This window comes from Adelges cooleyi, unplaced genomic scaffold (assembly GCF_023614345.1).
Source record: "Adelges cooleyi isolate 19-005CV unplaced genomic scaffold, UGA_ACOO_1.1 ACOO_flye_CR_arks_rails_tigmint_CR_PRNA_23, whole genome shotgun sequence".
NCBI lineage: Eukaryota > Metazoa > Arthropoda > Insecta > Hemiptera > Adelgidae > Adelges > Adelges cooleyi.
The window spans coordinates 13,546,283-13,573,330 of record NW_026095893.1 but is presented as its reverse complement, the minus strand read 5'-3'; the positions used below and the strand labels follow the sequence as shown (position 1 = coordinate 13,573,330).

General features: G+C 29.1%; 3 protein-coding genes across 13 annotated transcripts; 1 reads left to right on the top strand and 2 right to left on the bottom strand.

Moving 5' to 3' along the window:
• Positions 1-519: 519 nt before the first annotated feature.
• On the bottom strand, positions 520-8,263 carry LOC126836265 (ubiquitin carboxyl-terminal hydrolase 16). 4 transcript variants are annotated; one of them, XM_050569514.1, is made up of 16 exons: positions 7,986-8,263; positions 7,663-7,842; positions 7,466-7,578; positions 5,913-6,046; positions 5,179-5,351; positions 4,732-4,877; positions 4,289-4,429; positions 4,016-4,225; positions 3,595-3,840; positions 3,264-3,417; positions 2,706-2,843; positions 2,473-2,618; positions 2,139-2,400; positions 1,346-1,533; positions 997-1,098; positions 520-932 (listed from the first exon to the last, which is right to left on the bottom strand). In XM_050569514.1, exons 2-16 carry the CDS (start codon positions 7,781-7,783, stop codon positions 717-719), a joined length of 2,490 nt encoding a protein of 829 aa, XP_050425471.1. In that variant the 5' UTR covers positions 7,784-7,842; positions 7,986-8,263; the 3' UTR covers positions 520-716. The 4 variants fall into 4 exon arrangements, with proteins under 4 accessions (XP_050425471.1, XP_050425472.1, XP_050425469.1 ...); XM_050569515.1 differs by having other exon boundaries at positions 2,244-2,400; positions 2,473-2,843; XM_050569512.1 differs by having other exon boundaries at positions 521-932; positions 2,473-2,843.
• A 163-nt stretch (positions 8,264-8,426) lies between these two features.
• Positions 8,427-15,024, top strand: LOC126836266 (bifunctional methylenetetrahydrofolate dehydrogenase/cyclohydrolase, mitochondrial). The gene is made up of 7 exons (XM_050569516.1): positions 8,427-8,759; positions 10,222-10,406; positions 10,501-10,610; positions 13,982-14,147; positions 14,217-14,309; positions 14,387-14,494; positions 14,580-15,024. The coding sequence occupies exons 1-7, from the start codon at positions 8,689-8,691 to the stop codon at positions 14,873-14,875; spliced, it is 1,029 nt and encodes a 342-aa protein (XP_050425473.1). The 5' UTR covers positions 8,427-8,688; the 3' UTR covers positions 14,876-15,024.
• Positions 15,025-17,841: 2,817 nt separating this feature from the next.
• On the bottom strand, positions 17,842-23,590 carry LOC126836056 (alpha-1,3-mannosyl-glycoprotein 4-beta-N-acetylglucosaminyltransferase B-like). 8 transcript variants are annotated; one of them, XM_050569037.1, is made up of 10 exons: positions 23,517-23,571; positions 23,362-23,457; positions 23,146-23,257; positions 21,152-21,490; positions 20,448-20,581; positions 20,318-20,364; positions 19,585-19,895; positions 19,389-19,519; positions 18,819-18,926; positions 17,842-18,582 (listed from the first exon to the last, which is right to left on the bottom strand). In XM_050569037.1, exons 3-10 carry the CDS (start codon positions 23,237-23,239, stop codon positions 18,541-18,543), a joined length of 1,206 nt encoding a protein of 401 aa, XP_050424994.1. In that variant the 5' UTR covers positions 23,240-23,257; positions 23,362-23,457; positions 23,517-23,571; the 3' UTR covers positions 17,842-18,540. The 8 variants fall into 8 exon arrangements, with proteins under 8 accessions (XP_050424994.1, XP_050424995.1, XP_050424992.1 ...); XM_050569038.1 differs by lacking the exon at positions 23,362-23,457 and having other exon boundaries at positions 23,502-23,590; XM_050569035.1 differs by having other exon boundaries at positions 23,342-23,582.
• Between the last annotated feature and the right edge of the window lie 3,458 nt (positions 23,591-27,048).

Below are 27,048 nucleotides of genomic sequence, written 5' to 3'. Positions count from 1 at the left end.
ATTAGTTATTTTTTTGTTCACCATCCTACACATAGTTGGCTAACTTCATATAACTTGATTGTTTTTTTTTAAATACATGACTTTTTATTGAGGACCTTACACTTGCTTTTAATAATAAGTTTGATAGTCATTTTCATAGAATATTTATTTAAACCTAAAACTATAGGGTTATTTTTATAGTTCAGTAATAATTGTTCTATACTCAATAAGGAATAAGAACAGGCCTAAAAACCACATGAGAAACCGGTTTTCATATAGCCGCCGAGGCCTGTTCTTATTCCAAATACTTTTAAAAGATTTTAATAGATCTTTTAACTTTAAAACACAGATATGCAAACATGGTTTATATAAAATATTTGTTAGTACGAATAAGATTATTATTAATCACATCATCAGTTTAGTCGAGTAGAAAGATAATAAGATTAATAATTAAAATATTATATAAAATAAATTACTAAGAATCAGAAACCAAATTGAAAGACACAAAAAACATCAGTATATTATTAAAAGTATTGTTTATTCGGCGATAATATTTGGAAAATGAATTAAATTAAACATTTTAAAAATTCATCAACAAAATAATTATTTACAATAATTTGAGTAATGCAACTCGAAGAAATACAAATTAAATTAAGTTTATTGACCAAACAAAGCAACCATTGAAACATTTTTCTGCGATTAGTTTGTTAATGTCAATCAATACTAATACACATGTATTATAAAATACGCTCATAAAACAATAAATAGGCCTGACAGTTTTGTACATCATTTGGTGTCACAGGTCGTACAGAACTATCACTGATGTAAAACCAACTACCACTTGGTGCTAATTGTGAAGCATCATCAACACTATCAATTATTTTAGGTGGCATGGTCTTGCTGCCTTCTAAAAATGTATTACGATAACTGTCTTTCTTAACTTGATCTCTTACCTAAAAAATAATAATAATACCGTTTAATACAAAAAAAAACGTATTTAATTAATAGGGTTCATACTTTTACATAAGCAACATAATGTCCACCGTGCAAGAAACCACTGTGTTCCACTACTCCGTAAAGTGAATATAATATTCGATTTTGGCCTGGACTTAGCTTATCCTGTAATAAAACCATGTTTTATAAAAGCAGTTTAAACACATATGATATAATATAATACAGAAAAAATATATATATGTAACTAATTACATCTCTTATAGACTTTTTTTCTATCATTTATCATCTATTATGGTTGGTAAAATTAATTAAGTGTTTTCTAATAACAAGTATAGTCGATGTATTGAATGTGTTTCAAAAACACCTTTGAATTATTCATTAACTAACAACCAAACAAAATTGTTTCACATACTTGACACTTAACAGAACAATATGGAGCAATATCTAACACCCATGGAAATGACACATCCCGTGCTAACTTTTTGGTTGTAGAATAGCACATTTGGAATCTCTTTAAATGTAATATTAAGATCGCAGGCGGTGAACTAATTAACATTTGTTTGGTACTTTGACGATAAATTGTTTTTTCTTCATTAGTTTCTGTAAAACAAAATGTATACAGTTATTATCAAGTAGGCTAGAACCAATACATTTTGTGACTAGCATTGATTAAAAAAAAATACAAATCAGCGGGGATATTCACAAAAATGGTGACCGATTCTAACCGTTAATAAGACATTCTATGTTATGCCTACCTGTAAACTAAGACGGCCAAACCTTCATATTATTTAAATCATTCTTCACTTAAATAAAAGCAAATAATAAATTTAATTTGATTTTTATTTGAAAAAATATCCAAATAATAATTTTAAATACATTTTTGTATTGTGTTAAGTTTTTTTCAAATAAATCAACTAATTAATAAAAGTAAAAATTATTTATGCAAAATTTGTAAATAAAAATGTATTAAAAATAACTAACAGGTTATTTGAAATAGTCAAACAAAAATTAACTTGATACTATAAATAAAAGTATATTTAAAAAAAAATTATTATTTTCAAATAATTATTTATTTAAATAAAAAGTCTAAGGATGAAGAAAGTACCCCTTCACAATAGGAATCCCGTGTAAAATTAGTTGCCATTTTTGTTTATTGCACCAGTTATCTGTATACTTTAAAATCAATGATAAAAATTAAAACTCACTTTTTTTGTATATTTCAGTGCATTTTTCACATGATACTTTATTATTACTAGTCATTATTTCAGATGCAGTGAATTGATTAAGACATGTCAAAACGGAACATTCACCTTCTTTACATTTAGGTCGTGGTTGCAAAGTTGCTTGTGGGCATTCTTGGGAGAATTCACCGTCTTCATTATTCTCATCTTCTTCACTTTTAGAATCATCAAATAGATCATCATCACTGTTATTGTCACTAACATTTGGCGTTGGATTGTTACGCTCCTAAAAATAGTAGTTAAAATGATTAAACGACTTGATAACTAATTTGTGCAATATTTATGAAAATGGAATTACTTGATTTTCATTAGCACTATCTGTTCCTACATCCATATAATCTGGACTGACGTTTGCTCGTATAGAATCAAGGGACGATCCATGAGGTGAACTTGGACTATTTGCTGGACTACCATGCAGAACAGAATCTAACTCCATTGGCTTTTCTAAATCCAAAGTTCGGTCAGCATTAATTTGGTGATCAGGGTCAGCCAGTGGAGTATTATTCATAAGTGTAGTAAGTTCAGATATACTAAGTGCAGGACTGGTGACAGTAGATGGCTGTTTTTCAGAACCATAACCGGATTCTGGATTTTCTTTTTTCCAGTTAATTTCAACATCATTAGTTTCAACTTCCATATTGTCTTCAACATCCGCATCATCATTAATAACTGTAATTATAAATGACAATTAAATAATGACTATAATGAAATATGAAATAATGATGTATTGTCTGTAGCTAAACTTAAAATACAAGGAAGATAAATAAGTAGGTCACTATTGTTTGTAACTCAGTTAATTAATAGTTAATTGTAATATTTGTTATTACAAGATTGGTTTAATATTTTTGTTAAAAAAATTATATGAATACTGTATGAACATTATTAAAAAAAAAATTGTACAAATAAATAAACTTAATTAATTTAAAATTAATATTTGTATTCTTCTGTAACCAAAATTCATGTGTGAATTGTAATTTGTTTAACCTATTCTGCTCTATCAAAATAAAATAATAAATATTTCCTGGTACAAAAAAAAAAAGCAAAAGAAGAAACATTAATAAATAATAAAAATGTATTTAAATCTCATACCTAAATTATCCTGAACTTTGTTATGGAACTGTTTATGTTCGTGTTTCTTTCTTCTTGCCTGCTTTATTGCAATTTTACGTTCCTTTTTTGTTTGGTATTTTGACTGATTATACATATCACCATCTTTCTTACGTTGAAAAGTTGGTGCTTGTGTCTATCAAGAAATTTAAGTTATAAATTCATAACTATAGTATAGCTAGGGAAATAAAAAATGTCTGGTAGGGAATTTTTTGTCTTAACCATTAATTAATCGCCTAAAACTATTTTAAAAATCTGGCTTATTGAAACTATTAAGATTTTCACTACCATTAAATTGTAAATTTCAAGCTACCTTATCAGCCGTGATTGGCAAGCTCAAGTCGAGAAAACTCTCAGTTACTTCAGACATATGACCACACGTTTGGCATTGTACAACACTAAGAAGTTGACCTTTAAATACATGATCTGGCCGTAAGAGGACGAGCTGTTGTAGCTTTTTGTTCATTTCTTTGAGCCTAGCAGCTTTTTTTTCATCAATTTCACTGGGGTCTTGCCTCATAGATAGTCCAGAGTGATGAATTATTGACCTTTGATAACGCTATGTTTAAAACAATAAAATAAGTTAAACTACACTTAAAATATACAGTACTTCAGTAACATGAATATATTATAACGTCAAATTTCTTTTTTTTTAAGCAGTCCTCCGTGAAGAGATTTTATGCTTTTTTACTAAGTTAACTTTTTAATTTGTATGTTATGATTTTAAAATTCACCTTAAGATCATCATCACGCACAGAATCTAAAAGATGACGTAATAATTCATGTGAATCGTGTTGACTATATCCTATAAACATTTTGCATTTTTTTCGTAATGAATCTAACAGAGCACTGGGATTAAATGTAGATTCTCGTTCATTGGTAATTTCTTCAAGAGTTGTAAATAAATTTTCTGTTAAACCACTCCATTTCTCTAGTTCGACAGTCTAATAAAGATAATTACAGATATTCAATTTCTGAATAACATAATATAGATTTTGTAAACTTACAATATCTTCATTATCTAACGTAATTGAAACTTTTTCACCGTGTTCACTAATTTCACGTAACACAGATTTCAAAAACGGAGTTTGTGCAAGGCATTGCAATACAGAATTATAAAAACAGGTGTTGCCTAAATTGTTTAAGCCCTATAACAAAAAATAAATAAAATTAGCATAAATCTAGGTACAACTAATTAGTGTAGTTATTTGTCATTCACAGATCCGTTTACCACAAATAAATAATTTTTTATACAGTTTAATAACAATTTATCAATGGTTTAAATAAGATTACAGGACCACGGAGCACATGATTGCAGCCGCGCAAATTGAATGGCAAAAATGTGTACAAGTAACCTAAATGTATATGTAGGCTGTTTACGCCTGGGTCATGGATCTGTGAATTGTAAGCGTTGCTACTTGACAGGCCATATTTTAAAAAATTCACATACTCTAGGTCTTTTAAAACGAATATTATTTATAATATTTCTAGATGGTTCACTTGATTTTTTTAAGGATAGTGGTTCGTCATCATCATCACCATCATCGTCTTCTTCATCTGACTTTGCAATGCCATTACACATTTTTGGAGGGCTAGCTAAAATAATATAAAAAATGTTATCATACTCCAACAGTACAGCTCAGAATTTCTTGCAGGAAATTAATAAATAAATGGTAATACAATTTTTTTTTTAACAGTGACTGCCACTGCTAAAAACATGAGACTAATATTGCTTTGTGGGATCTAATAATCCTACAACATACTTCTACTATTAGGTTTTACGGGGTCTTCATACTCTACATGTTAAATAATTAACTCTTAAGAGTAAAATATAGGGCCAATACATCCAACATAGCAGTCAACCTGTTAAATATTTTAATATAAAAATTTTAAATACCTGAAAAAGTGTTTTCAGGCTGAGCGTCTGCCTCAGTAAGACATCCCTGATTTTGAAGTTCATCCATTTTATGTTTACCTGCTTGTGCTTCTTTCATAGGCTTTATTAAATTTACAACTCCTTGGAGTTTTTTAGAACTAATTAATTGTAATTCTTTTTTACAATCGTTACATCTATAAAAAAAAATGTATACTGTACTTCACTTTATATTTTATAAATTGTACTAAATTTTTTCATTAATTAAAAAAAAATATTAATGTGATGCTTAAGGTTTAAACAAATGTCTCTGGTTTCATCAAATGTATCAAATGTGCTATATTAACATAAAATATACAGAAATATAAGCCAGATTAGTAAGTAACGTATTAAGTGTATATTTAGTAGCTACAAAATACTTTCAGCTCTCTTTAATCACTTAGGTTTTGATTTAAACAATAATATTATATTACCAATGTAATAAAATTCTAACTAAAAAATTTGCCATGTTGAGAAAACTAAGGTCAGGAACTTACATACAGGTACTAACACAGCTTGTGTGATAATAATTATTAGAATTACAACTTGACACACATTTTTTTTTTTTTTTAATTTAGGGTAAATATTAGTTTTTAAATATTCATATCATGTAGTATTTGAAAATTAATTTGCAAGGAATCGAAATCTTAGCATAAATTAAAAAATGTTCCTAAAAAATTAATTTTATAAAGTATTTTGTATTTTATTTATGTACTCACGAAATGACTAAACTATCAATATTAATAGCTATGGAATGCGAATCACTCCTTGGGGTATCTTGATGTCTACGTATATGATTGCTTTCTAAATTAGAACAACTCAATATTCCACACTGTGCACAAACGTAAAGTTCCTAAAACATAAAAAAATAAATAAAATTAATAAAGCCCAAAGAAACAGCAGTTATATTTGAGAGAAAAAATCACAACACGAAGACATTTTATTAACAAATATATAATTATAATTATATATAAAATAAATTACTGTTTTTACTTTCTATAATGTGATAGAGAGTAAATTTCTATCAGTGACAGAAATTTGCAATCACAACAAAATCATTTTTGTTTATAATAACACTATAGTTAACAAAAACAACCATATGTACTTGATATTGACAGATTCCAGAAACAATATACAGAGTGTTTCACAAATATAGGACAAATGAAATAACTTTTGTTCTAGTGCTATTTGCGCTGTAAGCATCACGGTTTTTATTGCTCTTAACTGTTTTACTTTTTATTTTTTTGATAATCATTTTATTAAGAATAATTTTCTAAAAATGTTGACTGATTGACAACCAATTTTGGATACATACTTTTAAAGTTATTTAAGTTTAAAGTTTAGAACAGGTAGTGGAGTGAGATAGAATAATGCACAGGGATAAAAATAACCTCCCATTTAAAATTCTTACCTTTAATAACTTAAAAAGTAATTATCCAAAAATGGTTATCGACCAGTCAAAATTCTCAGCAAATTATTTTTAATAAAATGGCTCTTTAAATAAAAAAATAATTTAAATAAGTAAAACAGTTAAGAACAATGAAAACCGTGGTGCTTATAACGCAAATGAGTATAAATTAATTAAAAATATTCACTAAAACAGCAGTTATTTCATTTGTCCTATCTTTGTGAAACACCCTGTACATATACATTGACAAGTATAGACAAGCATATAGAGACAGTATATACATAATTGGGTATGTTTTTTGGTTGTCCAATATTCCTGGATAGGATTGTAATATAACTTGTCGAACTGAAATTTCGGTCAAAGAAATTAAATCAATTTAAGTCAAATCAACATACATACAAATATGCGAAAATTACAAAACTAGGTACGGTAATATATAAAAATTGTCAAATATTTATTCTTAAAAAACTGTTTTTATAATCTTTACTACTCACTCTAATGGTATTAATTACAAGTACAGTTTATAATTCTTCTAACCCACAAGTGCAGGAAAGAAACAATGCCAAATGTTTGTAATAAGAGTACACGTATTTGGTATAATAGCTTATTTTTATTTTGAAAACATCAAGAAATTTATCTTAGGATAAGTTAGTTGTAGATAGAAAAGGTTCCTTGTTGTTTAGTTTAGCTTAGAATCCTTAACTGCAAACTTATCATCAGATATCAAATGTATATATTCTGTTTAATTAGGAAACTTGAATATTTTTTTAAGTATTACGTTTTGTAAAAAAAAACAAGATTAAACACTTATTTGATATAATTAATTACTTAGAAACTGTCACTCAAATAAACCATAAAACTTACTTGCAAATTGTTATTTTTACAATCGGCACATAATAGTACAGCTTTTTGTAATCGTTTTCGCAAAGTATTTAAATTTATAGCTTTATTGACATGAGTACAAGGGTGCTTGAGACCTAGAATAATACAAAGATCATTGAAAATTTAGTAAATTTGACAAGCAGACGACCAGTGGAGTTTGTTTTAGGGTGTGGACTCACTGTTTGTACTTTCTTTGAGATTTCTAATTTCACTCGAATCTGATGAATCATTGACACTAAGTGGGTCTGGAACAGGCACATTAGAACTTTGCCGGTTACGTTTCTTTTTGCCTTTTGCCATGACTTAGGAAAACGCAAAAGTTAGACCAAAAACTCAACACTGGGCGTCTATTTTTAAAACTTGTTTTGGGATAAAAACGTGATTAGGTGAAAATGTTGACTTATACATATAGATAAGACACATAGTTCAATGTGCAAACAGAATTGGTTTTACAAATGAATACAATACTATTACTTCACATCTTTCAATGAATAGTACATACCTTATTTGTTCTTAGAAATGGGTCTTCGAGATACTGACGTCACTTTCGTCTTAATATTATTCTACTTTACTCGTGTTAATTTTATATCATATCCCGCTTGAGCATAGACAAGTATGAGTATTGTCTTTGCGAACAAAAAGTAAGTAGTAAGAAATCGTTGATAGACCAGTGACGGTCATGCGACAGTGGTTTTGTTTTACTTTTTAAGAATAGGTATTTCATATGAAAATGGAATACCTACATAGTTAATAGTTAATACTGCCTTAGTATACAAACTAATAACTATAATTTGGTCAGCTGATAACTACTACACGGAAGTTGTAAGCGTGTTCAGTTTGCACTCGTGGCATATAAGTTGGTAAAACTGCTAATAGCGATAACGTTGACCACAGTTGCTTCAGCTGGGTACTATACCAAAATACCATATTTACGAGCACCACTTTTTTGGTTGGAGTGGCGTCACGTTATTTTCTCTATATCGTGAACCGGAGATATGATAACCGATTGGTGATTAGAGAAGTCAAATTCAAATCCTGTTTCCAAAACATAGAAAGTACAAACCACCAACCAGTAGCCACTAGCCACAACATTGAGCATTCTGCAATCTGCATTCGTATTTCGTTATATAGTATTCGGTAGTCTATCTGTCCATGAATTGCAGGCCAGGTAACTAAATCGGCGGTACGTTACATGTGAAAGTAGAATGAAGATGCCACAAAAATGTTGGGCTAATGTCAAGTTATTTGCTAGAAGTTTTCATGCTTCGAGTAACAGGTAACATAGAAAAAAATGGGAACAAATTTACTTTACCGGACACCCTTATTTTTTGTTGCGATTTTTGTTTTGCCTTACCATAGTGTTTTTACGCTGATTACGAATCTGAAGTCAGAAATTAGCGAACTCTAGTTAAAAAGTTACTGCTACTTGAACTTTGACGTTTATTTTGCAAAAAAGGTGTGTCTGATAAAGTAAATTTGTACCAAATATTAAATGAAAGATAATATTATACTACTACTGATACTATAAGGGAAAAAATGTTTCAATTATTTTTGAACTACATAATGTGTCCCCTAGATCCCTATAGTTTTACATAATACAATTTTAAAGGCTTGTACTAATTTTTGTGGTCCATGATTACTAATAGAGGTTACTACATGGGTATTAAAATACACAGCTATACCTACCCATCAGCGTTTAAAAATATTATATAGTGCCGTGTCAACTGTCATTAACACCCTAGGACAGTCATATTTTTCGCCCCTATTTACTATTTAATTAATATGTACTCATATTTTTTTGGCGCCCTAAGGCCCTGTACCCATATAAATAACAAACCCTAGTTTTGACCGATGTAATTTAAAATACCCAAGTATTTTTGACAAGCACCCTTATTTGATTACCTGGATACTCATATATTTTTATTACCTGTTCAAAACCGTTTGTTTATTTTCTCAAGAAAGCACAATATTTGAAATATGACTAAAGATTTTGTGGAGTACAATTTTAATTTCCTATATAGAAGTGGTTGTAATATTCAGAAAAAAAGTAATTACCCACAACGTATCCTTATGACTGTATACATTATAATTTTAGCTTAAAATTAGGATTTTACGAAAAACTGCTACTTTTTACTACTACTATAATTTTATTCCTAATAATTAGGTGGTATCCCTATAGTTTGCTTATTTAAATATTATAGAATATAATGTGCTTTTGGAAATAAAGACCAATAAGTTTATCAGATAATTTATTTTTTTATTTTTTTATTTCATGTACCAATATGTTAAACCATAATTAAATAATAATATTGGTATGTTCAGAATTTTATCAAAAGTTCAATAATCTTCACAAAATATCTGATTACATTTTGGTTAATAATAATTTAAATTTGTAGCCTTCTTTGTAGTTTTTTAGGACATTGATTTTTGTCTAAATCTACCTATCATTAAAGAAAATTCTGAGCAATGATTAAATATATTTTTTAATATGTTTGAAACATAAACATAAGTATAATTTTTGTTCCCTAAAAAAACGTGCATCATTGGCTAATGGTATATTGAAATGCTTTAAAAAATCCAAAATGCATAATTTAAAAACCCGTATTTTGTCTAGCTTATAAATGTGAAATGACAAAAATAAAGGTTTTGGAAGAAAGTTCTTTGAAAATGCACAAAAAAAAATGTATATATATATATAAATATGTTATGATTTATTCCAAGTATTTGTTTTATTTTAGACTTAAAGCAAAAATAATCGATGGCAAAAGTATTGCTAATACTATATTGGAAGAATTACGTTTAGAAACAAAAGAATGGGTATCCAAAGGTCATAGAGCTCCTTGTTTAGTAGCTGTTTTAGTGGGTGAAGATACAGCCAGTAAAATTTACGTGAACAACAAAATAAAGGCAGCAAAAGTTGTTGGTTATAAAAATATTTTTAACATCATATCATTTTACAGTATCAAACATTTAATTCATTTTTGTTATTTTTGACTAAAAAAATTATAACTATATAGGTATAAAAACTGAAACTATAGTGTTTAAAGCGTCTACCAGTCAAACTGAACTTCTTGGATGTATTGAGCGATATAATCATGATAAAAACGTGGATGGAATTTTAGTTCAAGTGAGATAATAAACATACAAATTTTAGTCATCTCATTATTAAAAAATATAATATTCTTACTAGAAATAGAAATAATAGATCTAAAAAATAGTATTAGAATTCCTCAACTTAATGAGAGAAAAAGATTATATCAAAATATTGTATAGAAACAAATTTATTTTTTAATTGGCAATTTCTTAGGTATATTATGCTTTCATAGTTAATGAATTCAATAACTCGATTTGAATTTTCAGTGACCCCTAGTTGAACCGAGATATTTAAATTACCTAATTAGGAATTGAAATAATTAAATTATGATGGTATTTTTTTGTTTTGTTCTTTTTTGTTTTTTATACTAATACTTGCTCAGAAACAAATAATTTTTTTTTACACAATTAGCACTTAACCCCATTTACGCAATTTTTGGACTTAACATCTTTTACATGAGCATCACGGAATTATTAAAATTTCAATGAAAAAATGAATTATGTGCTGCTATATAGCAAATAATAATGTTTAGGGTTGGGCCAGTTTAGCACTGGTAGGAAATACAATTCTCTAACATATTTTCAAATAAAACACAATTTGATTTTTTGTGGATTTAGGCCGATATGGTTCTAGACGCCTCATATAGATTATAGACTAGTTGTACTTTTAGCTGCTTATCTGTTAGCTGTATTTTTTTGTTTTTATTATAATCAATCTAATTAGAAACAAACTATATAATAAAAATACAGCCTTTATGATTTATCTATATCTCAAATAAGCTTTGCTTGTATTGTACGTAGAAAGTTATACAAATATAATAAAATTAATTTAAAATACAATCTATTGAGTTAATGAGTTGTATGAATTCAACTGATTTTTTATAAAGCCAATTGTAAAAATAAAATACTAATTTGGCACTAAGGAATGATTAAGAGATTCTTTTTATTTTATTTTATATTATACAGGGTGACCACGAAAAAACTTATTTTCAAAAAGACAAAATAATATTAGTATTTAAAAAAAAAAATTTGTTTAACTTATGTAACATGTTTGTATGTGTATGCCATTTATTTTCTGGAAATTTTCGAGAGAAAAAAAAATGTCTGTCTTCCATGAGGCAATTTTCAATTCTTTCAAAGAAGTTCTTCCACACTCGTTCTAATGTCTCCCTCGTGTTTAGTGTCACCTCTGTACGAATTTCCGCTTTCAAATAATCCAAAGAAAACTGCCGTAAAATAAATGGCTTACAGCCACAAACATAATATTACATAAAATCAAGTTAAATAATTTTTTTTTTCTTTCGAAAATTGCCGTAAAATAAATGGTATACACCCACAAATATGTTACATAAGTTAAAAACAATTTTTTTTGAAAAACTAATATTATTTTGCCTTTTTGAAAATGTAAAGTGTTTTTGTGGTCACCCTGTATATATGAGCCGATGCTATTTGACAGAATGAGAATGAAAACATTTCTTGCCATACTTGGAAAATAAAACGTAAATGCTCTATAACGTATAGGATGTACAATGAAGAAGGAACACGGAAAATAGGAGATTCAATGAGATAGTTGTTTTCTTAATAAAATAAGGATGTCTCTAAGAAATCCGTTAGGTTAGGTAGTTGCATTACCAGTAATCTTCTTCTTGTCGTGTCGGTCTTCATATTCCCTTCCCTTCCCAATAGCAGCAACTTGTATTGAAATGTCTTCTTCTTTGAAATTTCATGTGTCAAAAAGTCTTCCTATCTACACTTAATCGGTAGTAGTGGGCATGCAAACAGATGGTCGACATCCTGCTCCCCACCTCATTCGCATTTTCCATCCTCTTTTATTACCCATTTCTTCATATTACTCGCTGTCCTTCCAGTTTCGGTTCATAATCTATTTAGTGTCGACCATGGTAGATGACTTCCGGGTGGTAAGCTTTCCTTCGGGTCCTTCCATAGCTGTGAGTTATGCCCTTTCATTCCCTCCTTCCATAAGTCTATTCTTGTCACTTCAGGTGTTTGTGATATTGTCTTAAAAAAGTTTTTCCTCGATTTAAGTCGGCTCCCCGTGAGTTTACCTCCATATAAAGGATGTCTTATTTCTGATTCTTGTTTTGTTTTCTCTACTCTTGCTGCCACCTCTCGTCTTATGTTAAGGAGTGCTATCCCGCATAATAATTATACTTTCTGAACTGGGGTTGGTCTCAAGCACCCCGTAATTAGTCTATTAGTTACATTTAGGGCCACATCTACCTCCTTGGCATGTGCTGAGTTTTTCCATGCAGCACAAGCATATTCACCCGTCGAGTAACATAATGATAAGGCTGTCGTTCTTAAGACATGAGGGTCTGCGCCCCATTGAGAGCCAACCAGTTTCTGAAGTAAACAGTTTCTTGTTCCTATTTTATTTTTTGTGTTTTCACAATGACTTCTATATGTCAGGGCTCGATCAAGTTTAATGCCTAAGTATTTTGGTTCATCGCAGTGCTCTAATTCTGTGCCTTGCCAATTAATTCTCAATTTCCGCTTAGCATCTCTATTTCGTAAGTGGAAAGCGGTAATTTGTGTTTTTGTTGGATTAGGTTTGAGATAATTATCATTGTAGTATCCTTCATAGTATTAAGCGCGACGTTCAGATTCACTTCCACCTCCTCGAATGTTTTGCCCTGGGTTGTAACAGCGAGGGCATCAGCGTATATAAAGTGCTTCATTTGGTCCCCAATTGGTTGGTCATTAGTATATATATTAAATAAGATTGGTGCTAAAACACTTCCTTGAGGTAATCCATTATTTTGTCTTCTCCATCTGCTTTTTTTGTTCTGCAATGATACAAAAAACTGTCTATTCCTTAATAATAAACCAATAATTTTTGTAAATTTCGCGTCTTCAGTTAACTCATATATTTTCTTAAGCAGTAACCTATGATTGACCGGTATCGTATGCAGCGCTGAGGTCGATAAAAGCTGCACCTGTTATTACCTTATTCTCATAACCTTTCTCTATTTCTTCAACAAGGTTGAGTATTTTCCCCGTGCATGACTTACCAGCCCTAAAGCCAGCTTGTTGCTTAATAAGCTTCCCGTCTATCTTGTTGCTTATCCTATTCAGTACCATTCTCTCAAACATTTTATATGTATGACATAATAGTGACACGGGTCTAAAATTACTTGCATCTGTAGGGGCTTTCCCAGGCCCCCTACCAGTAATATTTTAATTGGTTATAAAATAATATTGTTGTATATTCATAACTTCTTAGACATATTATTTGTCAACTTCCTCCATGGATACAAATTATCTCATAAGCAATTTTTTTTTTTTTTTTATCGTAGCTGTAGTTTGGAACAATTTCCAGATTTTATTTATTTTTATTTAAAATATTATATGACATAAAAACAAATACTTTTATGGTATATTTAGTTACCACTTCCAGAGCATATAACAGAGCGAACATTGTGCAATGCTGTTGCGCCTCATAAGGATGTCGATGGTTTTAACATTGTCAATGTCGGTCGGTTTTGTCTAGACATGCAATGCTTGGGACCATGCACACCTCTAGGTGTTCATGAGTTAATTCGTCGAACTGGTAACATCAATATTACCATTATTTTCACAAATAGTCGTAGAGGAAAGTTGATAACTATTTAATTTGTAGGTATACCTACATTTGGTAGAAACGCAGTTGTGTGCGGCAGATCTAAAAATGTTGGTATGCCCATTGCAATGTTGCTACACGCTGATAATGCAGGTATACATTTTTGATAAACTCAAAAGATACACATTTAATGTGTGTGATATATTGTTTATTTAAATGTTTGTTGTTAGGTGAAACGTCAGCAATGGATGCAACAACGACTATTTGTCATAGGTATACACCTCCAGACCAATTAGCAGTATTTACAAAAAATGCAGACATCATAGTTTCTGCAGCTGGTATATTTTTTTTATTAATTCATAGAAATGGCTTACTGTGTAAATCACAAATAGTTAAACTAATTAATGAATGTAATTATTTTAGGCGTTCCTAATTTAATTCGTGCTGATATGATAAAGCCAGGAGCTGCCATAATAGATGTTGGAATAACAAGAATGATCGACGAGCAAACTTCAAAATCGTATCTTGTTGGCGATGTGGACTTCAAAAGTGTTAGTGAAATTGCTGGTTACATTACTCCCGTGCCAGGAGGTGTCGGTCCTATGACTGTTGCAATGTTAATGCGTAACACTATAGCTGCAGCTAAAAAATCAGTGATCTATAATATACTAGATCCCGGAGCTGTGATATATAAGCAGGCGTCTCAAATAAAACCTTGAGATGAACACTACATATTATATTATTTGTTATATTTATTTCATAAGTAGTTTTTATGTGCAATTAACATTTATTTAAATCTCAAAGTCATTGTAAATTGATGTATTTAAATATGTTTACTTGTTATAAATGGTCTTTATGAAAAATGTTCAATAAATGTTTGTTTTTATAAAATTTTAATATGTAATTTACACATCATACAATTATTATATCATATGTATAATTGGTTAAGCGAATGGATTTTTATTCATTGCAAGAGGAAAAATAGATTACAATAGGTACCTTTTTCTAGTATATTATATTGTTACTGTCATATAGCCAGACGATCATTTCATATCTCCTTCTTAAAAGCTTTTAGGAAAAAATATAAATAACAGTGTAGAAAAATGTATAGAAATATGAAAGGTTATCCGTTACTATACACAACAGCCCATAATTCTATAATACTCCCAAAAAGAAAAGAAAGGGAAAGAAAAGCGTGCGCCACAGGACTGGCTAATAATTTGGTACTATACATTATTTACAGATACTGAATAGTAATGACTAATGAGCAAACAAAGTTTATAATATTTTAATCCGTTGTAATAAATTATTATAACAAATAATATAATAAAAGGGACGGTCTATTTTACTGAACCGCTGAACTGTATGTTCGGGTGCCTATATCCAGGGGCATATGTACTGAATTACTGAAATGTGCCAATCTGCTGAACTGTACACTTCGTTGCCTATATTGAGGGGTATAAATAGTATTTGTTAAGTTATATTATTATATATATATATATATACATACTACTGAACTGTATAGAGAAACATAATTGTATTTTTGAGATGTATGGATATCATTTCTACTCAAAATTTAAGTCATGAATATAGACCAAAAATAATAGTCATGACTTACGTAATTGTAATTACTACATTATATTGTTAAAAAAATAAAGAGTTTTATGCCTTAAGTTATGTTATCTATAATAAGTAATAGTATATTTGGGAAGGATATTTTAATTTCTTTTGTATCCCCCTCTAAAGCGGTTTTTGCCGACAGGACGTAATTCCAACAGATTACATTTTACACATCAATGGTTACACGGCAAAAGAGCCTAAGCGTCATTCATCTAATAATGAACATGTGCAAAATGGGGTTATATAGTATAGTATAATAATATGTTATATTATAATACACACACACATATTATATAATATAAATTGAGATTTTGTTTTTTTATAAACAAATAATAGTAGAAAGCAAAAAAAATAGTGTAAGGCTTGACGTACATGGAATAGGGTAGATGTGTCAGTTTTAACCACTGTGCCAATAGACAATAGTAGCTCTTTTAATTTGTTTATTGGTCCAATATACAGTTCAGTAAAATAGCTCCTTCCTATAATAAAATACCTACGGTGGTGGTAGAGTGTAGACAAGAGTTGTGCAAATTCTTATTCGGATAATTATTTGAATAATTTCCTCGCACGTTAACTGAATAAAGAATAATAAATAATCACACTATTCTAACATAAATTATTATTAGTAAAATATAAAAATATATATTATTTATTTATTTAAGGCCCCTGGATACCGACCATTTTTAAGGAGTTTTGTATAGGCAATATTTAAGAAAAAGTGGTTTTATTAAATTTCGACTATGTTAATTAATTTACCGGTTAATTTATATGAGCTTCATGGTATTATTTTTAATTTCAATAATTTTGTCTATGAGTAGTAAAAGCCATTTTAGTTAATATAATAGAACATTTTTTGTCCATCGCACAGGCTCAACCAGTAATCCGATAAGTAATCTGAAAACAGATTTGAATTTGCCATGAAGTTTACTTGAGATCGGTCAGCGTACTTTTTTGATATCTTATTCCTACTACGCATAAAACACGTTTGAACATTTGATAAAATTTTAAATTTTAAAATCAAATTTGGAAAGGGTTAAAATTAAAAATTGAAAAAAGTGCTCTGACCGATCTCAAGTAATCTTCATGACGAATTCATATCTGTTTTTAGATTGCTTATGGGATTAATGGTTCACCCTGTGCGATGGACAAAAAATTATTGTTTTGGCTGAAAAAACGGTCGGTATCCAGGGGCCTTAACGGACAGAAAGTCCAATGTTCAATAGGTATAGTCTATAGATAACAGATACATTATACAATAAGATATTATATAGGTACATAAAAGTAAATAGTTAACATATTTGTTTAATTAACTTAAGTAAACAATATAAATTTTAAATAAGTATATAATATATTATAGTGACTAGTGTACAAAATAGTTGTTAAAAAATAAAAAAGTCTACAAAATTATTTGAATTCCCGAAAGATAACAAAATAATAATAACAGGTGTTTGTGCCGTATAGTTTTGGAAAGAAGACGGAATATAAAATAGCCTTATGCATGTAGGTACTATGATGTAGGTTGTATTTATATTTTATAAGAATATTTAAAACCACACTTAAAAATTATTTTAATTATACATATCTGAAAGTTATTCGAATTAAAAATAAGTTATATAGATAATTATTTAGTTAATGTTTCATTCGAATAATACCAAACTTTGCTGGTAGACGCAAGTACATGTTATATAATGTAACAATGTCCCATATAAAAATAATGTACATTAATTTGTAAGCAAATCGATTGTGTATCATTCATGTAAACATAAATTATCTATAAACATTAAGCATACTATAATAAAAAATCATACAGTATTTTCATCCAATTAGCTATCATTAACTACTCTTTTTATTTTGTAAACATATAGTTCGAGGACCGAGGATAGACGTGAGTTTTTTCTTGTAAAACTTCTGGTTAATCCTCATGTATTGATGTATGTCAACTTTGTCAATCTATTTGTAGTTTCTACCTCGAGTATCACGGAATGACGAACATAATTAAATTATGTAAGTCAGTATTAAACAATTTTTCGAGAAGTTGTTATGATATCGAAAAAATATCACTAAATTTAATTTTTAAATCATTACATATATTAAATAACATAATACAAGTGAAGAACATGGGGTGTAATATTCAAATAAATATCGTAGGTATTGGATACAAGTATTTTGGAAGTCTGGTAAGTAGATTTTTTTAATAATCTTTATTCAATGCATTACGGGACTCGAGTATCAGTTCTAAATCTAAATTAGTCATGGAGCGTCGAAAGCAAAAGTGGTATAAGTCACGAAACTTCAAAATTGAGAAACAAAATGTTAAAGTAGAAATGCTGTATACGTTTTTATGAGAACGTAAAAGTTCCTTTGCCATCTAGCGTACACAAACAGGCAAAGCAATACTCACACCACTTTCGCAGGTTAAATTTCTAAGGTATGATAACACCCTGTGGGTGTGTCATCAGATTGTGCGAAAACGTGACTTCCACCACTTTTTCTCACGATAGCTTATAATATGTTTCTAGAAAGAAAGAAACAATTTATATTAATTAGTACGACCTTTTTTTTTGGTATCGGTGGCGTTAAATTGTAATTTGTAAGTTATATTTAACTTTAATAAAAAAACACTAAGCTAGTACAGAGATAATAAGTAGTATAATGATAATAAATAAGTAATTAACAGTTATAATGTCTGGCGTCTGCTCATATCATTTGATTTTTGGGTATTTTAACTTTTTTTAGATAATTTGTAACCTAATCATGGGACATGTCATTTGTCTCTTTTATTAAATTTTCTTCTGAAATTGCTATCCTAAAAACAAAAACACTGGGATTAATAAGAGGGTTAATTTAAAATATCATTCATTTTTTAATAACATAGTACTGTTAACATTCACTTTTCTTTAATTAACCTAATGAACTCTAACCTTTTTTTTCTTTTCCAAGTGCATCCTTTGCGTTCCGGGGGAACTAGCCTTGTGGGCTATTGCTTCCCCCCAACGAACTCTAACCTATCCACTCGTAAATATTATAAACTGTAAATATTACCTTTAATAACTGTATTTTTCCGTTTAAAGATGATTTTGTTCCGATATGTTGAAAAAGAGATGGTTTAAAAGTTACCCATATTTCACCCTTACGTTTTTGACAATCTCTCTAATAATTTATACAAAACAAAAATATTTAATTTTATAATTATTAATATTAAATAAAGGGGTTTTAATAAATTTCGACCAAGTTATTTATTTTGCGGTTAGTTTGTATAAGCTTCAAGGTATTATTTTCAATTTATATAATTTTTTCTATGAGTAAAAGTAATTTTGGCTTATTTTAGACCAAAACTGTTAGACAAAATTTCGACTACTTAGGATGGTCCAATTTTTTATCTTTAAAGAGATTTGAGTTCTTTGGCTACTTTAATGTGTTATGTAGGAAGCCGATTTTCATTTAAAAATTGCAGTTTCTTGTAATTAAATTAATTAAATTTGCAATTTTTTCAATATCAAAACACATTTAACTGAACATTCCAACTTAATCAGATATAGCTTAAGTATATTGTGCACAATTAGTAAATTTACAAAAAGACAAATTTTAATTAAAAATTAGGTATGTACAAACCGAATCTTTTTCTCGATTGCAAGCTTTTGTTTGTACCAATTCGTCCAATAGCCAATCTCCTGGTTTGTCATTATAAAACATTACAATGAATTGAATAATCCAAGGTAAATCTGAACACTTAATCATTTTTCCTTTGCATATAATTAACGCTGAATTAATATTAATGCAAAAAAAATAATTTGCTTTAGACTATTACCAATAAACCCAAGGCGACAAAAATCTAATATAAGCCAATTTTCGGAATTTCTTATTTTCTCTAGTGCAGCATTTTTCATAACGGATTGAAATTGTGGTTTTGATACTACGTCATCTTCTAGTTGAACATAAAACAAACCTCTTGGCCGACAATACATCATTAGGAAAACATAGTCTAAATTTTGTTTGCTTCTCCAACGAACTCTCTCGAGAGAATCGCCTAGAGTTAAGCGTAATTTACTAAAATTTGGATAATAATCATAGTATGGAGCAATCACATCAATAAGACCAGTATGCATAACATTAGATAACCTGAAATTGTAAATAAATGTATTTAGTGTAAATATACATTTTTATAATTGCGTTTATTATTAATAAAATAAAATAAAACAATTTTATTCATCCCATTATAATGTATTATCAAATTAGGTTATTTGTAAATAAATAAGACCGATTAGCTACCGGTTTTTGTATTATACGATTTTAATATGTTGTATATTGTAATCTATATTATATTTCTCAGATCTCTATGGTAAAAAGTATTTAGTTTAAATTAGAAATTGTTTTTTGCGTTTATTAAAAATATGGTTTACACGTCTTGTCCGGTTTGTTTACTATAATCAACTAGGAAATATTTATAAAAAATTTGATTTTTTTTAGTTTGCCGCCCTTGGCGCTTGTCTATTTTGCATGGTAAATTTGTCAATAAATCGTACATCTTTAATGAAACTCACCGATTTTTTATTTCTTTAGTTACTTGTTGTACATATTCTGCATCAGTCTACAAAATACCAACAAGCAAAAAAGGTATTTTTTAAAAACCTATTCACTTGTAGGTACTGTTATTGAGATGTTTAAAATTACCTCACCAATCATGACAACTATTAACGAGTCTTTTTTTTCCTTTTCATTCATGTTATTGACAAGATTTATTAAAGTTGAGATTAAATATGTTTTTTGCTGACGTCCAACAGTTGGAATACCAAACACTATTGACACTGGAATTCAATTAAATAAAATAAAATAATTATAACAAAGCTTTTTTAACATTGTTTTATTTATATAAAATGAATATAAGAAAATTATTCTACCGTACAGAACACGATAATAATATCATAAGACAATGTTTTTTTACAACTTTGGATTTATTAAATAATCAGGTACGCAGGATAAAATCTTAGACCACATTTCTATTCAGTAAACATAATTACGAATACTTTAATAGCATATACTACTTAATATACCTAACACAAATGTTTAATAGTCTATGTGACTATTAAATGTAATTACTTATTGTAAGTTAATAAAAATAAGAAAATTGTAAATAGCAAATTAATACATACTAAATACCTAACGAATGTTTATTTGTTAGACAAAAATACTAAGTTATCATCATGATAATGATTTTAGACTGGGGGTCAACCAAGAAATTCAACAATTTAGGCGTAACTTAATAATAACATGATACAAAGTAATATTTATATAGCGTGAATTTCAAAATAATTTTTTATTGCATAACATCTGAGAGTGTTAAAGGCTAAAGCTTTTATTAACTAATGTGAAATTACCTGAATGTCTATCACCAGAATGTAATACCAACGGTCGTAAACCATTTCTAAGCGATTTAAGGTGTGGTAAAAATGTAGATAAATCAATAACTCCCATCTGTGTCTTAAATATTTCAACAGATTTGTCATAAGCTGATGTCACAGTTTCAAATGCGTTCAAAACAGTTAAGTTTAAAGAATTAGTTATACTTCTTAACGTAAGACTAAAGTGCTTCATCATTTCTTTTATTTCGGTGTCTTTCGAGTCGTATAGTGTAGTTAATTGATCTACCCGCATTTCCAGCTCAGTCAATTTATGCGCAACTAAATTTTTGTTATCTTTGTCCCTAAAATTGGTATCTGAAAAACAATACTGTTTTAGAATAATAATAGTATAATTATTATACTAGGTACTATACCTAAATGATATAATATTTCTTGATGTTTAATAAATGTTTAAATAACAGATTATTGAATTAAATATATATTTAATAACTTATATGCAAATTTAGCATTGAAGCCCTCGAAACGTGAAGTCTATACAAGTTTTATATATATATATATATATATATATGACAAAATGTAAAAATAAACAGATGGTGATGATATTAAGACGATGCTATCCACCAGTGAGTAACAGGGTTTCTGTGAATGAATACCATAAAGGATATGATAATACTAAATCTCTAAATTTTCATAGAAAAATATATAAGACTATAAATTATAATCTATGCTGAAATGTAGCAATTTTTTGATACGTTGAATTCATTTTTTTCTATACTTTGTTACGGTGCAATGCGGTGAGGACCACTCACGACTGGCCATCTTCTAGGACTAAATTATAGGACAAGCTGTGGGACAGGAAGTTACTTTGTAACTACTATAAAATATCAATAAAGTACAATTACTCATTTTCGCATTGAGACTAAAAAAAAAATAGTTTTTCATTAAAACATTTTTTTAAATTTTACAAAATATTTTAACAAACTAATTTCGTGTACTTTGCCCGGGTTATACAATTACAAACTTGCTTATGTATCAAAATGGCGGCAGGCTGTTCGCGGCCTGACAAGCTAACGCCACTACGGCAGACGTGTGTAACTACAGAACCTGTTAACTGTATTATATTTACAAACTCCCTCTAAAGTTTTTAAATCAATTTAATTATATGCGCTTTATACAGAAAGATAATGGTAAGATTAAAAATATACACTTGAGGGTTATCTATAAATTCTATATAAAAAAAAATATTAAAACCTCTTTAAATAGCATAATCAATGAAGTATTTGTCTAATAATTTTTATTCAATCTATATTAAAAATTATTATTTAATCATGACAATTTATTTGAAATGACAAATTTATTAAAAACACTTAAAACTGTATTGTTGTCTATTGAACATTTTTATTATTGTAACAAGAATATAAGTTCCAAAAAATTTTAACTTCCAAAACATAATGCATTTTGGTACTATTTATTAATTTTTTATAGTATTAAATTTAAAAGACTTAAATTGAATAATGCACCCCACTTTGCCAATAATTAAGAAAAATTTTAAATTTATAAAATTGGGCACGTTTAATCTTTCCGAATAATAACCAAAACAGATACTAGTAAGTTTGGGGTATTCCCTAGGTAAAATAATAAGTATACTACCTAACCTAACTAATCCTACCTAAACCTTACATAAAAGGGGTGGAACTTTTTCCTTTGTTTGACGAAGTTATTGCATTGAAACTTTGAAAATTACGATTTGTTCAATGGCTTAACATAAAAAAAATATGTAGTGATTTTATCAGTTATAACTATTTTTGAAGACCTGTAAACTCCCCGACTCTATTATGATCTATTCCCATCATGTCCCGACCCCAGCTTATCAATTTAAATATAACGGGAAGCTAAAAAATAATATTATCTATTGAGTATTTATGATGTATGCGCTAAATTACTGTTACATGTCTACAAAAACATAGAAATTTAATGAAAATATTTATAGTTAATTAATTTAACTTTACCTGATTTGGTCAAGAGCATGATAGTGATAATTGTAGAAAATGAAACGAAAAACAGGAACAGGTTTCGATCTCTGAATTGTAGTATCCACCCCATTAAAAAAACAATGGTTGTCTGTGGTATTTGATTTATAAAAGTAAAAAGTGTGTTGTTATGATACATATAAATTAAAAATTAAATTAAAATGTTATTCAATACTTTCAAGAAAATAAATTTACTTCTAACTTTAGGTTGAATGGTTGTATCTTTAATGTAATATATTTTCAGAATAACGATTATATTTTGAGCTTCACGTTTAATTTATTTTACTAAAACTAAAAATAATAAAAGCCGTTAAATTTGTGTATAATAACAGTACCTATCTACTTTATACTTCTCTCTGAGTAAACCAAAATATGGACGACGTGACGCACCTAGCGATCGTCGCAGAGTCTTCTAAAGTAGGACAACACTTATACAAATACATTTATACTTACATAATATTCAATGATAACACCACTAATATACCATAACTGCGGTGGCCGTGGTAGTCAAAGGATTATTTTCATAGTAGGCGTGAAATACACGTATACTATGATATCTCTAGCTCATTACAAATTTCACACTTTTTGCTACACATGAAAATATGTTATTTTTGTGTTTTTTGTTTTTAAACTACTCTAAAGTTTAAATATGGTCTAAAACTTCAATGTGGTAAAAATGGAATAGAATATATTCTCTAATATAGTTCCACTCTTGGGTACTTTATCGCATCTATTGCAATATATTTTTATTAAGTATAACATTAAAAGCAGGAAAGCATTACAGGTTAAACGTCAATCACAGACAAATTGCGTCATTGTTTAAAGTAAGATAATATACTTACACGTTTATCTTCATATCGTTCCGCTGTAGAATGTAGATTATACATACTTACATATAAAATGTTTTGATTGTTGTTGAGGAAAAGTCATAAATTCTATAGCGCTGTCTCTCCCCCCCCCCTCCACTTAATAAAAATAAAAATAGTGACCCCAATAATATGAGCCTTCTAACCCAATTCAAATGTCCGCCTGTAACGAGATGAAATTTTCCATCTAAAATACACGTAGCTTTTTCATTTTTTTGTAAACATTTTTAAATGGATTAAAAATTGATATTATTATATTGGTATTATTTGTATAAGAATTTAACAGTCAAAGAGTTCTACTTTCAAACTAAAAAATGTATAGGTCTTTTCACGTCACTTTAAACCCGTTATTTATACAATTTGATCCGATATTTGGGAAATAAATAGAATACCCGTTAGTATTCTGTCATCGTACACTAAATGGGGTACCCATAAAAGATAATATGGATTATTTCACGTGAGTTTTATAATTGTACCTTATGTGTATACCGTATTTACAATATATATAAGGGCGATTGATATTTAGATGAAGTTTTAATTTCTATAGCGCCGCTACCTATTCGGTTATAAATAAAGTTTTTCTTTGATGACCTTGGTTGGTCCCTATATATGTATATATACAATGTTTTCATGATAAGTAAATATAAGGGCGCACACCAGTTGCCTCCCAAAACAACAAATTGCCTTCCTTACTTTTATATATTTTACTATTATCGTAACTTTTAGGGTCAAAAACTACTAGTTGTCTCCCTTGCCAGGTACTTAATATTTTTTATCCGAGTTGCCTCCCAAAGATATCCGAATTCCCTCCGGCGACCTTTATTTCTTATCGTAACTTTTTGGGTCAAAAAGTTCTAGTTGCCTCTCGTGTCAGGTACTTAATATTTAAAAAAACTGTTTCCTTTGAAGCGTCAGTCGTCTGGCGTGTGCAGTCAGTGGTCATTGCTGTCTAGTAGACGTTTTAAAAATGTTTAAAACAAATTCAAGATGAGTCAACGTGACTTAGTATCATATCTACTTCTTGAAGAGATAGAGGAAGAAGAACTTTTGTAGTAGTTTGTAGAGTGAATTAGCCAAATTATATAGACAATCAAATTTGGCTACCATTTCTACAAGTTTTTCGTCCTCAGAAATAGAAAAGAGTACTTTAAACATTTTATATTTTATAGTTTATGTATAGGTAGTGAACGCACGTGCGGCTGCGTCTATACTGTTCACCGACCGGACGATCCGTGCGGCTCTAGCGGCTACCGGCCGCCGCAAAGTTGTTGATGCTTTTAAGGAAACATATCCATTTGTTATATGATGACCACGTCATCAATGTAGGTAAATTTATAAAAATAAATATGGACAGTGCTTCCGACGACTCGAGACTGATTACTAAACAATCAAATTAACTTAACGCTTAGTTGCAAAATGTAAAACAATATAGAAGACATTTAAATTCAATGATATGTCGTCAGTCGACTTTACCGTAAACACATGTCATCAGTCAAAGAGTACTCGGTTGTCGCTTGCCAAACCTTGTAGCAACCTGTTACAGGTTGCTACAAGGTTTAAGTTCGAGAGTTCGTTCATTTAACACCTTGTAGTCTCTCCTCTTTCCTCGTGCACTTGTCTTGCGATTCGTTCACACAGTGCACATTCCTTTCTTAAAGTACCCGTGTCTTGCGTTTCGTTCGCACCGTTTGTGCTTACATTTCCTTAGGTACTCGTGTCTTGCGATTCGTTCGCACCTTGTGCCTATCCTTTTTCAATCTCTAATTCTTTTTAATCCAGTGTAAACAACGGCTCTTCGACATCCGCTAAGAACCCGGTGTCTAAAAAGCGGTAATTGCGTGGTGTTTAATTTTAATTTTAATTTAATTTGTGTAAAATGGAAGTAACTAAAGAAATGACATTTCTTTCGTTGTAACTTGTACTGTGTACCTAGTTTAAGAGGGATCATTTGGAGGGAATCCGGATAACCTTGGGAGGCAACTCGGATGAAAAATATTGAGTACCTGGCACGGGAGGCAACTAGTAGTTTATGACCCAAAAGGTTACGATAAGAAATGAAGGTCACCGGAGGGAATTCAGATATTCTTGGAAGGCAACTAGTGTATAATTTTGACGACTACCTAAGGATGGGATGCAACTAGTGTGCGCTCAATATAAGCTTACTAATATTATAATGAAGCATGCACACGACACCAACCTACCTCTCAGTACTGAATACTTTAGTCGGATAATAAGTTGAATAGTATGAAAATAGTACAATAAATTAAAAAAATCCCGTTGTTAAAAATTTGTAAGTAATAGGAATTAAAAAACATAGTTTTAGGATAAAATATAAAAACTCAATATTCGCAGGTTAATATTACATTTTTTTAAATAATATATTAATCTAAACAAGTAATTACATGGTCATTAAAAAACAATAAATAGTTAACAATCATGATTAAAAAGTGATATTTCAAGATTATAACTTTAAGAGTTAAATTTATGTGTACACGTAACTACAAAGGATGTTTTAATTATAAATGTATTAACATAAAATATAAATATTGCTATAAAATGTTTTGTTTAGAAATAGGTACTTAATTATAAAGATTTAAGTAAGTTCTATCATTGATTATAAATTACTAGTAGTTTATTATTAGTCTATGTATAATTTTACATGAAATTTGCATAAAATTAGACAACTTATGACATTTTTTTTAAAACGTTTAAATTATAATCTAATAATCAAACTTATAGGTACCCATGTATAAAGGCACTCCATTGACATTAATTGTCTGTAAAAGTAACTAATAGTTACACAAGCACATAATTTGGTTTCCATTTAACGACCGAAGAACACATTCAGTAAACTTAGGAACTAATAGAAGCAAATAGTTTATATTATTATTATGTTTGGGTTTTTATAGTTTTTATTAATGTTTAATATTACTTACAGATATACTAATTAGAATATGTACTTTAGTTAAAATATTCGGCGATTCAGGATATTTCATTTAAATTTTGTTTTAAACAA

Bases quoted from the DNA above. Each gene is read 5' to 3' on its own strand.
- LOC126836265 (XM_050569512.1), bottom strand. From the start codon at position 7,783: ATGGCAAAAGGCAAAAAGAAACGTAACCGGCAAAGTTCTAATGTGCCT. The intron at 3,418-3,594 runs GTAGCTTGAAAT...ATTTCTTGATAG, and splicing joins TGCCAATCACGGCTGATAAG to ACACAAGCACCAACTTTTCA. The intron at 933-996 runs GTATGAACCCTA...ATTATTTTTTAG, and splicing joins ATTATGTTGCTTATGTAAAA to GTAAGAGATCAAGTTAAGAA.
- LOC126836056 (XM_050569033.1), bottom strand. From the start codon at position 23,305: ATGTATCATAACAACACACTTTTTACTTTTATAAATCAAATACCACAG. The intron at 20,582-21,151 runs GTAATTTCACAT...ATTGAATTCCAG, and splicing joins TTCTGGTGATAGACATTCAG to TGTCAATAGTGTTTGGTATT. The intron at 19,896-20,317 runs GTGAGTTTCATT...TTACAATTTCAG, and splicing joins ACTAAAGAAATAAAAAATCG to GTTATCTAATGTTATGCATA.
- LOC126836266 (XM_050569516.1), top strand. From the start codon at position 8,689: ATGAAGATGCCACAAAAATGTTGGGCTAATGTCAAGTTATTTGCTAGA. The intron at 8,760-10,221 runs GTAACATAGAAA...GTTTTATTTTAG, and splicing joins TTTCATGCTTCGAGTAACAG to ACTTAAAGCAAAAATAATCG. The intron at 14,310-14,386 runs GTATACATTTTT...GTTTGTTGTTAG, and splicing joins GCTACACGCTGATAATGCAG to GTGAAACGTCAGCAATGGAT.